This window comes from Pipistrellus hanaki, assembly GCF_964339955.1.
Source record: "Pipistrellus hanaki genome assembly, chromosome: 4".
NCBI classification, from domain to species: Eukaryota; Metazoa; Chordata; class Mammalia; order Chiroptera; family Vespertilionidae; genus Pipistrellus; species Pipistrellus hanaki.
In genome coordinates this window covers 100879015-100891122 of record NC_140506.1, presented here as the reverse complement: position 1 = coordinate 100891122, position 12108 = coordinate 100879015, and the positions used below count along the sequence as shown (strand labels likewise).

General features: G+C 54.1%; 1 protein-coding gene across 1 annotated transcript in view; it reads right to left on the bottom strand.

Moving 5' to 3' along the window:
• The window catches only part of PDZD9 (PDZ domain containing 9), a gene marked incomplete at its 5' end in the record, with an annotated part of 38747 nt that overhangs the window by 20098 nt on the left and 6541 nt on the right, over window positions 1–12108 (bottom strand). Inside the window, one exon of the mRNA XM_084882148.1 lies at window positions 891–1058. Coding sequence (XP_084738274.1) covers window positions 891–1058 — 168 coding nt within the window. The remainder of the gene's footprint in view (window positions 1–890; window positions 1059–12108) is intronic.

The following is a 12108-nucleotide window of genomic DNA, read 5'->3' as shown; positions in this document are numbered from 1 at the left end:
CAAGTTCAAGAAGGTTGAAATAAAATGACAATGGAATGAAATTAGAAATAAACTTCGGTAAATACACTCCAAGACATTCAAACACACGGAGGCTGAAAAGCATTAACAATGCTTTAAACAATGAATGCGACCAATGACATCCAGAAAGAAATTAAAAAAAAACTTCCTGGAAACAAATGAAAATGAATACTCAACAACCCCAAATCTCTGGGACACAGCAAAAGCAGTCCTGAGAGAGAAATTCATCAAAAAACAAAACAAAAAAATTATTAATAAACTATCTCACCCTGCAATTTAAAGAATTGGAAAGAAAACAAGAAAAACCCAGAGTAAGTAAGAAGGAAAGAAAGAATAGATTAGAGGTCAATGGCAGCGGGAGGAGTAGGGGGTCCTAGGGACAGATGTAATTCTTTCCTCAATAAAGATTTTTTTATCTCAAAAAATAGAGAAGGGGCATCTGTAATACTTTGACCAATAAAGATACATTTAGACTAATAATAAATGTTAATCATGATCAATTCTGCCTACCAAGGAAGCCATCTTTCCCCAGAGACCCATGGGCCTGCAGTGACACTGTGCCTGTGCGTGTTACACTTGCCAGATGGGGGTGAGACTGGACCAGGGACTCACTGAGCCTCAGTGTCCTCACCTATCGAAGGGGGATGGTAATAGTTTCTACCTAGGGGTTATTGTAGAATTCGAAGACTAAATAATGCACAATATGGAGGATTATATAAGTGATAGAACTGGCTGGCCCATAGGAAGCTCTCAATGTAGTCATCATCATCATCATAAGCATTTACGCTGAAACCTAACAACCTGAGCCTCCATGAAGGCAGGTGGGAGGGAGGCAGCAGTGCGTGGGCCTGGAGACACGGGGACCCAGTCACCTGGCTGAAGCGTTCCGTCGCTGGCAGCAGCCCCCTTCTTGAGGAGGTGGGTGATCTGGAGGTAGGGCCCATGCTGGATGACGATCAGGCCTAGCCCCAGGCTGCCCACGGGGAGTGCGGTCCTCTGAGTTATGCTCAAGTTGTGCACCTTGGGGCTGACTTGTTTTTCTGACAAAGAGAGGGAGATGTGTTTTAGACCTTCATCCAGCAACAGCATGGCAGGCGTCACTGGTGCTCTAAGTGGACCTCCAGGGCAGTTAACATCTCCTGCCCTCAGTTTCCTGATCAGCAAAGTGAGGACAGTGAGTGTCCACCTCAGAGGCTGTGATGAGAATTAAATTGGGCAATGAAAGGCTTCTGCACAGAAACCAGCACACTGTGAATGTTTAGTTAACGTTAGCTATCATTATCCATTCACTAAACAAGCACTTACTGAATCAGAAGTGTCTGCCCTCACAGATCTCCCACCTGTGGAGGGGAAACAGGGGTGAGTAACAGGGTGACACAGGCCATGCAGGAAGGCACAGGACGCTCAGGGGGACCAATAGGAGGCCAAGGTCTCCTGTGGGGAAGGCGGGTCCGGTCACAGAGGAGGCAACATTTGAATTGAGGTCAAAAGGACTAATCAGAAATATTTATGCAGAGGTGAAAGAGAGCAAATGAGACCATATTGCTGATTCATTTTTGAACCAAAACCAAGCTTCAGTCTTTATTTTTTATTTTGTTTTGTTGTTAATCCTTGCCCAAGGGTATTGTTTTCCCCATTGATTTTTAGAGAGTGGAAGGAAGAGAGAGGGAGAAGGAGAGAGAGGGAGAGAGAGAGAGGGAAAGAGGGAGAGAGAGAAACATCAATGTAAGAGAAACACATTGGTTGCCTACGGCCCACACCCCAACTAGAGCCAGGTATGATCATGGTGGTGTGGGCCTGGGATGTGGTCCTGGGGGTGTGTGGGCCTGGTGTGTGGGCCTGGGGGTGTGGGCCTGGGGATGTGGTGGTCCTGGGGGAGTGGTCCTGGGGATGTGGTGGTCCTGGGGGTGTGGGCCTGGGGCTGTGTGGTCCTGGGGGAGTGGGGGGGTGTGGGCCTGGGGCTGTGTGGGCCTGGGGGTGTGCTCTGCAGCCAGAAGGACCGCAGAGAGAGGGAGAGAGGCCAGACGGGAAGGCTCCACGCCGTAGGTGCCAGTGGAGAGGAGCTGGTGAGGGAGGGAAGGCCAAGGTGCAGCCTTGGACGGGGTCCGCAGAGGTCCAGCTCCCAGCCTGTCCCCTGACACCACCGCCCCTCCCCGGCTCACTGTGGGCCCGGCCCACAGGCCAGAGGGGCCACCCCCTGAGCGGCAGGCGGGGTGGGTGGGCAGGCCTCTCCCGTGCGTCACCTTTTCTGTCTTTGGAGCCGCCCTTCTTCATGGCCCCGAGGGAGGCGGGAGGGGGGCCCCGGACTCCCAACGGCCGGGAACCTGGAGGCGCGAGGAGCCCAGTGCGCACGTGCTCCCCACTCCCCGCGACCGTGACCGCGACCCTGACAGCCGGAGTGACAGCCGAGTGGGCCGCGGTGCTGTCACCACAGGCTTCGGAGGGCCCCCGGAAACCGGGTGAGGGCCCGGAAACGGGGTGAGGGCCCCCGGAAACCGGGTGAGGGCCCGGAAACCGGGTGAGGGCCCGGAAACCGGGTGAGGGCCCGGGAAACGGGGTGAGCTCTGGCGGAGAAAACAGAGCTTGTGCAGGAATAGCAGGCGAGGCTCGTGTGGGTTCCCACCCATCCTTCCCCCCCATCCTCGCCCCCCCCGCACCCATCTTCCCCCCGGCCGCACCCATCCTCTCCCCATCCCCCCCCATCCCCCCTCCCCGCACAAATCCCCCCCCATCCTCCCCCCGCACCCATCCCCCCCGCACCCATCCCCCATCCCCGCACCCATCCCCCATCCCCGCACCCATCCCCCCCCGCACCCATCCTCCCCCGCACCCATCCCCCCCCGCACCCATCCCCCCCCGCACCCATCCTCCCCCCGCACCCATCCCCCCCCCGCACCCATCCTCCCCCGCACCCATCCCCCCCCGCACCCATCCCCCCCCCGCACCCATCCTCCATCCCCGCACCCATCCCCCCCGCACCCATCCCCCATCCCCGCACCCATCCCCCCCCGCACCCATCCCCCCCCCGCACCCATCCCCCCCCGCACCCATCCCCCCCCGCACCCATCCCCCATCCCCGCACCCATCCCCCCCGCACCCATCCCCCCCCGCACCCATCCCCCCCCGCACCCATCCCCCATCCCCGCACCCATCCCCCCCCGCACCCATCCCCCCCCGCACCCATCCCCCCCCGCACCCATCCTCCCCCGCACCCATCCTCCCCCGCACCCATCCTCCCCCCGCACCCATCCCCCCCCGCACCCATCCCCCCCCGCACCCATCCCCCCCCCGCACCCATCCCCCCCCCGCACCCATCCCCCATCCCCGCACCCATCCCCCCCCGCACCCATCCCCCCCCGCACCCATCCTCCCCCGCACCCATCCCCCCCCGCACCCATCCCCCCCCGCACCCATCCCCCCCGCACCCATCCCCCCCCCGCACCCATCCCCCATCCCCGCACCCATCCCCCCCCGCACCCATCCCCCCCCGCACCCATCCTCCCCCGCACCCATCCTCCCCCGCACCCATCCTCCCCCCGCACCCATCCCCCCCCGCACCCATCCCCCCCCGCACCCATCCCCCCCCGCACCCATCCCCCCCCCGCACCCATCCCCCATCCCCGCACCCATCCCCCCCCGCACCCATCCCCCCCCGCACCCATCCTCCCCCGCACCCATCCCCCCCCGCACCCATCCCCCCCCGCACCCATCCCCCCCCGCACCCATCCCCCCCCGCACCCATCCCCCCCCCGCACCCATCCCCCATCCCCGCACCCATCCCCCCCCGCACCCATCCCCCCCCGCACCCATCCCCCCCCGCACCCATCCTCCCCACCTCCCCATTCCGGAAGAGCCGCCGTGCGCTGCCCTCGGAGCAGAGGCATCTTATTTATTTTAAACTATATTTTATTGATTTTTACAGAGAGGAAGGGAGCGGGGGAGTTAGAAACACGGATGAGAGAGAAGCATCACCGCCGTGAGAGGCCTCTAAACCCCCGCTGGGCGCGCCTTCGGGTGAGAAGAGGCGGGGTGGCCGAGGAGGGGTTATCCTCCGCCGGAGCCCGCCCCCGGAGGCCACACCCGGGAAAACAACCCTCACACACACTCCGGGAGGGCGGAGAGCAGAGCTGGGCCCTCTGTCCGCCACCGGAGGCTGCGGGCGGGCGCCTCCCCTCCCGCCTCCGCCCTCGGCACGCGCGGGCGCCCAGCGTCCTCCCCCTGCTGCCCGCTCCGGGCTGCCCGCTCTGGGCTGCCCGCTCTGGGCTCTCCGCGGCTTCTCCTCCAGGCCACCTGGGGCGGCCTCCGTCCGGGGCCACAAGCTCTTCCCCAAGCTCGCCTTCCCTCCGCTGTCCTGGGCGCGGAACGGGAGCCCCGTGGGCAGGAGGCGTGATCCCCGGTTCCTGCGGAGGGCACCCCGCGGGCTCCGCGCTGCCCCTCCACCTGGGGAGGGCTGGGCCACCTGACGGCTGCAACTGCGGGGCAGACTGTCATGGGACTGGAGGATGCCCACCCCCCCTCACCCTGCTGCTAGCTGCCCCCTCACCCTGCTGCTAGCTGTCCCCACCTCACCCCTGCTGCTAGCTGTCCCCACCTCACCCCTGCTGCTAGCTGTCCCCACCTCACCCCTGCTGCTAGCTGTCCCCACCTCACCCCTGCTGCTAGCTGTCCCCACCTCACCCCTGCTGCTAGCTGTCCCCACCTCACCCCTGCTGCTAGCTACTCCCCTCACCCTGCTGCTAGCTACTCCCCTCACCCTGCTGCTAGCTACTCCCCTCACCCTGCTGCTAGCTACTCCCCTCACCCTGCTGCTAGCTACTCCCCTCACCCCTGCTGCTAGCTACTCCCCTCACCCTGCTGCTAGCTACTCCCCTCACCCCTGCTGCTAGCTGCCCTTCACCCCTGCTGCTAGCTGCCCCCTCACCCCTGCTGCTGGCTACTCCCCTCACCCCTGCTGCTGGCTGCTGGCTGCCCCCCTCACCCCTGCTGCTAGCTGCCCCCACCTCACCCCTGCTGCTAGCTGCCCCCACCTCACCCCTGCTGCTAGCTGGAGAGCTTCTTGCCCAAGTTCACACCTTCAAGGTCAGCCAGCAACCAGCCACTGGCCAATGCAGGGTAAAAACTTGCTCCCTCAGCCGAACTCAAACAACTCTGGAGGGGCACCCTGGCTCCAGAGCTCCCTGGAGGCTGTCGGAGCCCAGACTGCACCCCTGCATCTGCTTCCTCTGCTCAGCCCTGCTTGCTCCCTTCCCCCGAGGCTGGTCCTGACAGCACTCCCTACATCCCTGCACACTGATGGACACATCCTGCTTCCAACTCAGCTCTGCCATCCGTGCGACTAACAGACGCTTGAACCCTAGGACAAGCTGCTAACTCCTGGGCGTGGTTTCTTTGTCATGTTACTCCCAGAATCCTGGCTGAGGGGGCACATCAGCTTGCTCTGGCCTACACTGTCAGCTTAAACACAGGGAGCAGTGGGTTCCCTACCCTGTCAGGCCAGAGTCTCCTCAAAAAGCAACGTGATGGCACCACCAGAGTCCCATCTGGACCCAGCTTCTGCCCACCACCCATCCAGATAAAGCACGTGTGCTCACAGCCTTTCACAGTGAGCATGGCTGTTTGTGGCTTCAGGCTGCCAGCAGAGCTCCCTCTGGGGCCTTCCATGTTCTTCTGAAGCTTTCTGTCTGTAAGGAGCCTCAGGGCTCGTCCTGTCGGAGAGGTGCCCGCTGCTTTGCTTAGAGGTTCTATCACTAACCAGAGGGCCTGACTCTTCTAGGTCAGATGGGGAAAGACCCAAAGGGGCAACATGACTTTCCCAAGTTCAAGTCAGCAGCAGGGCTGAGCCTAGAATATAGTTCTGGATTCTTTTCCTCTGTCATACCACCTCTCCCGAACCCCTAGGGTTTGCCTCAACTAAGATCTAGATTAAGACAAAGAGAAGGTGTCTCATCGATGGGACATGAGACCTGTCCCATAGATCTCAGACATGTGGGAGGCAAGAGATGTGGGACTGAAAATAGGGTTAATGGGAAAACTAAACATAGTATTTGGTCCCTGTCCGCCCCCTACTCCACTCTCATTGTCTGTAGGGATGTGCAGCCATTTATCTGGTAAAAATTTTTTTAAATTTTTGCTCAGCTGGCCTGATGAACCAGGAAGTTATGGTCCAATTTCCAGTCAGGGTACGCGCTCAGGTTGCAGGCTTGATCCCCAGTACGGGCAGCTGATCAATGATTCTCTCTCATCATTGTTTCTCTCTCCCTCTCACTTCCTCTCTAAAATCAATAAAAATATATTTTAAAATAAATTTAAGTGTTTAAAAATTTTAAACTCTGTACTGGTTGTTTTTTATGCTTTCATCTTAAATCCACAAACTTTTTTGGAGGGGCAGAGGCAGGTGGGCATGGGAAATGTGGTTGGGTAGGAAGAATTTATACTTGTATTTTATTTTCTTTACTTTTTTTTTTTTTTTAGTTCTTTTGTTTTTTATTTTTTAATCTGTGTACATATCTTACCATTGCCCCCCCCCCCACCGCCCATGCATGCCTTTCCTCCCCAGAGTTTTGTGTCCATTGGTTGTACTTACATGCATGTATACAAGTCCTTCGGTTCATCTCTTATCTCCTTCAGATCTCCTTACCCTCCCCGCTGTAATTTAACAGTCTGCTTGTTGCTTTACTGTCTCTATATCTATCTTGGTTCATCAGTTTATAATGTTCTTTACTATCCATAAATGAGTGAGGTCATGTGGTGTTTCTCTTTCATTGACTGGCTTATATCACTCAGCGTGATGTTCTCCATTTCCATCCAGGTTGCTGCAAATGATGAGAATTCTTTCTTTTTTATGGCAGCATAGTATTCCATTGTGTAGATGTACCATGGTTTTTTGATCCCATCATCTGCTGACGGGCACCTAGGCTGTTTCCAGATTCTAGCTATTGTAGATTGTGCTGCTATGAACATAGGGGTGCATATATATATCCTTTCTGATTAGTGTTTCTAGCTTCTTGGGATATATTCCTAGGAGTGGGATTACTGGGTCAAATGGGAGTTCCATTTTCAGTTTTTTGAGAAAACTCCACACTGTTCTCCACAGTGGTTGCACCAGTCAGCATTCCCACCAGCAGTGCACGAGGGTTCCTTTTTCTCCGCAACCTCAGCAACACTTGTCATTTGTTGATTTGCTGATGTTGGCCATTCTGACAGGTGTGAGATGGTACCACATTGTTGTTTTGATTTGAATCTCTCGGATAATTAGTGAATTTGAGCATGTTTTCATGTGCCTTTTGGCCTTCCTTCTGTCTTCTTTTGAGAAGATTCTTTTTAGGTCCATTGCCCATTTTTTAATTGGCTCATTTATCTTCCATTTATTAAGTTGCATAAGCTGTCTGTAGATGTTGGAGATTAAACCTTCATCAGTGATAACATTTGCACACAGTGGGCTTTCTTATTGTTTTGTTGATGGTTTCTTTTGCTGTAAAAAAGCTTTTTATTTTGATGTAATCCCATTTGTTTATTTTCTCTTTAGCTTCCATTGCCCTAGGGGCAGTATCAGTGAAGAAGTTCTTTTGGAATATGTCTGAGATTTTGCTACCTGTGGATGCCTCTAGTATTTTTATGGTTTCCCGTCTTATGTTTAAGTCCTGTATCCATTTTGAGTTTATTTTTGTGTATGGTGTAAATTGGTGATCTAGTTTCATTCTATTGCATGTATCTGTCCAATTTTCCCAACACCATTTATTAAAGAGACTGTCTTAACTCCATTGTATATTCGTGCCTCCTTTGTCAAATATTAATTGAGCATAGTGATTTGGGTTGATATCTGGATTCTCCATTCTATTCCATTGATCTATATGTCTGTTTTTGTACCAGTACCAGTCTGTTTTGAGAACAGTGGCTTTGTAATACAGCTTGAAGTCTGGTATTGAGATCCCTCCTACTTTACTCTTCTTTCTCAGGATTGCTGTGGCTATTCGGGGTTTTTATTGTTCCAAATGAATTTTTGGAGAGTTCTTTCTAGCTCTGTGAAGTATGCTGTTGGTATTTTAATGGGGAATGCATTGAACCTATAAATTGCTTTGGGGAATATGGACATTTTGATGATGTTGATTCTACCAATCCATGAACATGGTATGTTCTTCCATCTGTTTACATCTTCCTCTATCTCTTTTTTCAGTGTCGTGTAGTTTTCCGCATATAGGTCCTTTACTTCCTTAGTTAAATTTATTCCTAAGTATCTTAATTTTTTTGGTGCGATGGTAAATGGAATTGCTTTTTTAGTCTCTGTTTCTGCAGTTTCTCTGTTGGTGTATAGAAAAGCCATGGATTTCTTGGCATTAATTTTGTATCCTGCTACATTGCCAAATTCATTTATTAAGTCTATTAGTTTTTTTTGTTTTTTTTTAAAGAAGAATTTTAAAAAAATATATTTTATTGATTTTATACAGAGAGGAATTGAGAGGGACAGAGAGTTAGAAACATCGATGAGAGAGAAACATCAACCAGCTGCCTCCTGCACACCCCCCAATGGGGATGTGCCCGCAACCAAGGTACATGCCCTTGACTGGAATCGAACCTGGGACCCTTCAGTCCGCAGGCCGAGGCTCTATCCACTGAGCAAAACCGGTTCCGCAAAGTGTATTAGTTTTTTGATGGAGTATTTTGGTTTTTTTATGTACAGTATCATGTCATCTGCAAATAAGAATAACTTTACTTCTTCTTTTCCAATTTGGATGCCTTTTATTTCCTCCTCTTGTCTAATTACAATAGCTACTACTTCCAGTACTGGCTCAAACAGGAATGGTGAGAGTGGGCATCCCTGTCTTGTTCCTGTTATTAGAGGGAATGGTTTTAGTTTTTGCCCATTGAATATGGTGTTTGCTGTGGGTTTATTATATATGGCTTTTATCATGTTGAGGTATGATCCTTGTACTCCCACCTTGTTGAGAGTTTTTAATCAGGAAAGAGTGTTGGATTTTATCAAATGCTTTTTCTGCATCAATTGATATGACTATATGATTTTTATCGCTCAATTTATGTGATGTATCATGTTTATTGATTTGCAGATATTGTACCATCCTTGCATTCCCAGAATAAATCCTACTTGGTCATGGTGTATGATCTTTCTGATGTGCTGCTGGAGCCGGTTTCCTAGAATTTTGTTGAGGATTTTGACAACTATGTTCATGAGGGATATTGGCCTGTAATTCTCTTTCATTGAGTTGTCTTACTCTGGTTTTGGTATTAGGGTGATGCTTCATAGAAGGTATTTGGAAGTGTTCCTTCCTTTTGAACTTTTTGGAATAGTCTGAGGAGGATAGGTTCTATTTTATTTTATTTTATTTTTTTTAAATCAATCTGTATTGTTCATATTATTACAAAGGTTCCTCATTTCTTCCCCCCTCCACCAGGTTCCCACCCCACCCTCCGCCCCCTCCCCATCCCCCATTGTCCTCATCCATCAGTGCACAGTTTATGTTCAGTCTCTTCCTCCCTCCCTTTCCCCGATAGTAAATCCCTTTTCAGATAGTAAATCAGTTACTTAGCATTTTCTCATATCAATAATACCTCCACATGCCCAATGATCCACTTCACACAAAAGACATTTCCAAATAGGTCAACCAGCCTCATCCAGGCCCCACCCAAGGCACTCACAGATCAACACCCCAGCGTTATACTAACTCAACACATCCAGATCTAAGCCTTCATCACTTGACTCAGCAGACCCTCAAGTTCCCACAAAAGTTTCCAGCCATGTCTGACAGGCAGCTGTAGGGCAGGGGCAGGCGAGGAGCGAGCTGTTCCGAGCCTGGCTGCTCCGGGCCTGGCCTCTGTTGCTCTGGTTCGTTCCACAACCAGCTGCTCCGGGTCTGGTCACTGCCACTCCCGACCTAGTTGCTCTGGACTTGGCTGCTGCTGCTCCGGGCCTGGCCGCACCTAACCCGGCTGCTCTGGGCCCGGATGCTCCGGGCCCGATCGCTCCAGGCCTGGCTGCTCCCAGCCTGGCAGCTGCTGCTCCGGGCCTGGCCGCACCCGACCCGGCTGCTCCAGGCCTGGCCGCTCCCAGCCTGGCAGCCGCTGCTCCGGGCTTGGCCGCTCCCAGCCTGGCAGCTGCTGCTCTTGGCCAGGCTGCACCCGACCCGGCTACTCCAGGCCTGGCAGCTCCCAGCCTGGCAGCCGCTGCTCTGGGCCTGGTCGCTCCCAGCCTGGCAGCTGCTGCTCTGTGCCTGGCCGCACCAGACCTGGCTGCTCCAGGCCTGGCCGCTCTCAGCCTGGCAGCTACTGCTCCGGGCCTGACCGCACCCGACCCGGCTGCTCTGGGCCCGGCTGCTCCGGGCCCGGCCACTCCGGGTCTGGGTGTTCCTGGACTGGCCACCCTGGGCTTGGCTGCCTCCGCCTCAGGCCTGGCTGCCACTGCCCCAGGTCTGGCTGCTCCAGTGCTGGCTGTTGATGCTCTGGTTCTGGCTGCTGCTGCTCTGGGGCCTGGCCGTTGCTGCTCCGGGCCTGGCTGCCACTGCCTTGTGCCTGGCCACTCTAGGCCTGGCCGCCGCTGTTCCAACATTCTGTTCTTTTCTTTTTTTAAAAAAACGCATTTATGTTGCAATGTTGGCTGGTGAGTTGAGTTCTGACTTAGTCTTTGATTTTTCAAGATCTTCTTTGTATTCTTTCTTAAGTAATTTTACTATCTTTTGCTCTCACTCGATTTCTTCACATTGAGAACTTCTTTGGTTTCTTCCTCCTTGTCCTGGGAGCTCAGCAGGTTGGCCTGTGGCACCCCTTTGTTCTCCGCGGGCTCCTGCGTTGCTTCAGCCTGTTGCTGGGGTTGGCACCGCCCAGGAAGCAGCCCCCGGCCTTGGCTCCATTGCCCGCGCTCAGCGGCCGAAGGCTCAGGGGCACCCCCCCTCCGGGGGCCCCGTCGCCCAGCACCTTGCTGGTGCCCGGCTGGCCGGTGTCCGGCAGGGGCTCCTGCTCCTTGTCGCGTTCCTCCAGTCTGGAGCTTTTTTCTCCTTCCTGCTAGGGGAGTCTAGGATCAGAGTCAACAGATTGTCATCTGCGCGCAGTGTGCGCGACTCTGGGGGCTCCGCTTTTCGCTGCTCCCCTGGGATTCCGCCTCACAGCCCCGTCTCCCCCTGCCTGAGCCTGGGTCCCCAGGGTCTGGCCTAGGACGGGTTCAGAGCAGTCGAAACTGGGGCCCAACACAGCCGGGGCTCCTGTTTCCTTCCCTCCAGGGCAATCCCGCATCAGAGTCAACATTCTTTCCCTTGCAAGCAATGTGCATGACTCCGGAGGCTCGGCCTTTCGCCGCTCTCCCAGGACTCCACCTCACAGCCCCGTCTCTCTCTGCTTGAGCTTGGGTCCCCAGGGATTGGCCTAGAACTGGGGTTCAGAGCAGTCCGGACTGAGGCTCAGTGCCACCGGAGGCTTTGTTTCTTCCGGCTAGGGTAATCCAGCATCAGAGTCAACATTCTGTCCTCTGCGCGCAATGTGCGCGTGACTCCGGGGGCCCTGCTTTTCGCTGCTCCCCTGGGATTCCGCCTCACAGCCCCGTCTCCCCCTGCCGGAGCCTGGGTCCCCAGGGTCTGGCCCATAACTGGGGCTCAGCGCTGCCGGTTCGGGGGTTCAGCCAGGCTGGGGGTTTTATTTCCTTCCTGCTAGGGAACGCCAGGCAGCACCCAGCCCTCTCTTTGAGGAGGATAGGCTTTAGTTCTCCCTTGAATGTTTGCAAAAACTCTCCTGTGAAGTCATCTGGTCCTGGGCATTTGTTTGCTGGAAGCTTTTTGATGACTGCTTCAATTTCTTCCCAAGTCACTGGTCTATTGATATTTTGGATTCTTCCTGATTGAGTTTTGGAAGGTTGTATTTTTCAAGGAATATATCCATTTCCTCCAGGTTGTCCAGTTTGTTGGAATAGAGTTCTTCATAGTATTTTGTAACAATCCTTTGTATTTCGGTGGGGTCTGCTGTTATTTCACCTTTCGTTTCTGATTTTATTTGAGTCCTCTCTCTTTGTTTCTTGGTTAGCCTGGCTAGAGGTTCATCTATCTTGTTTATCCTTTCAAAGAACCAGCTCTTGGTTGTGTTGATCTATGTATT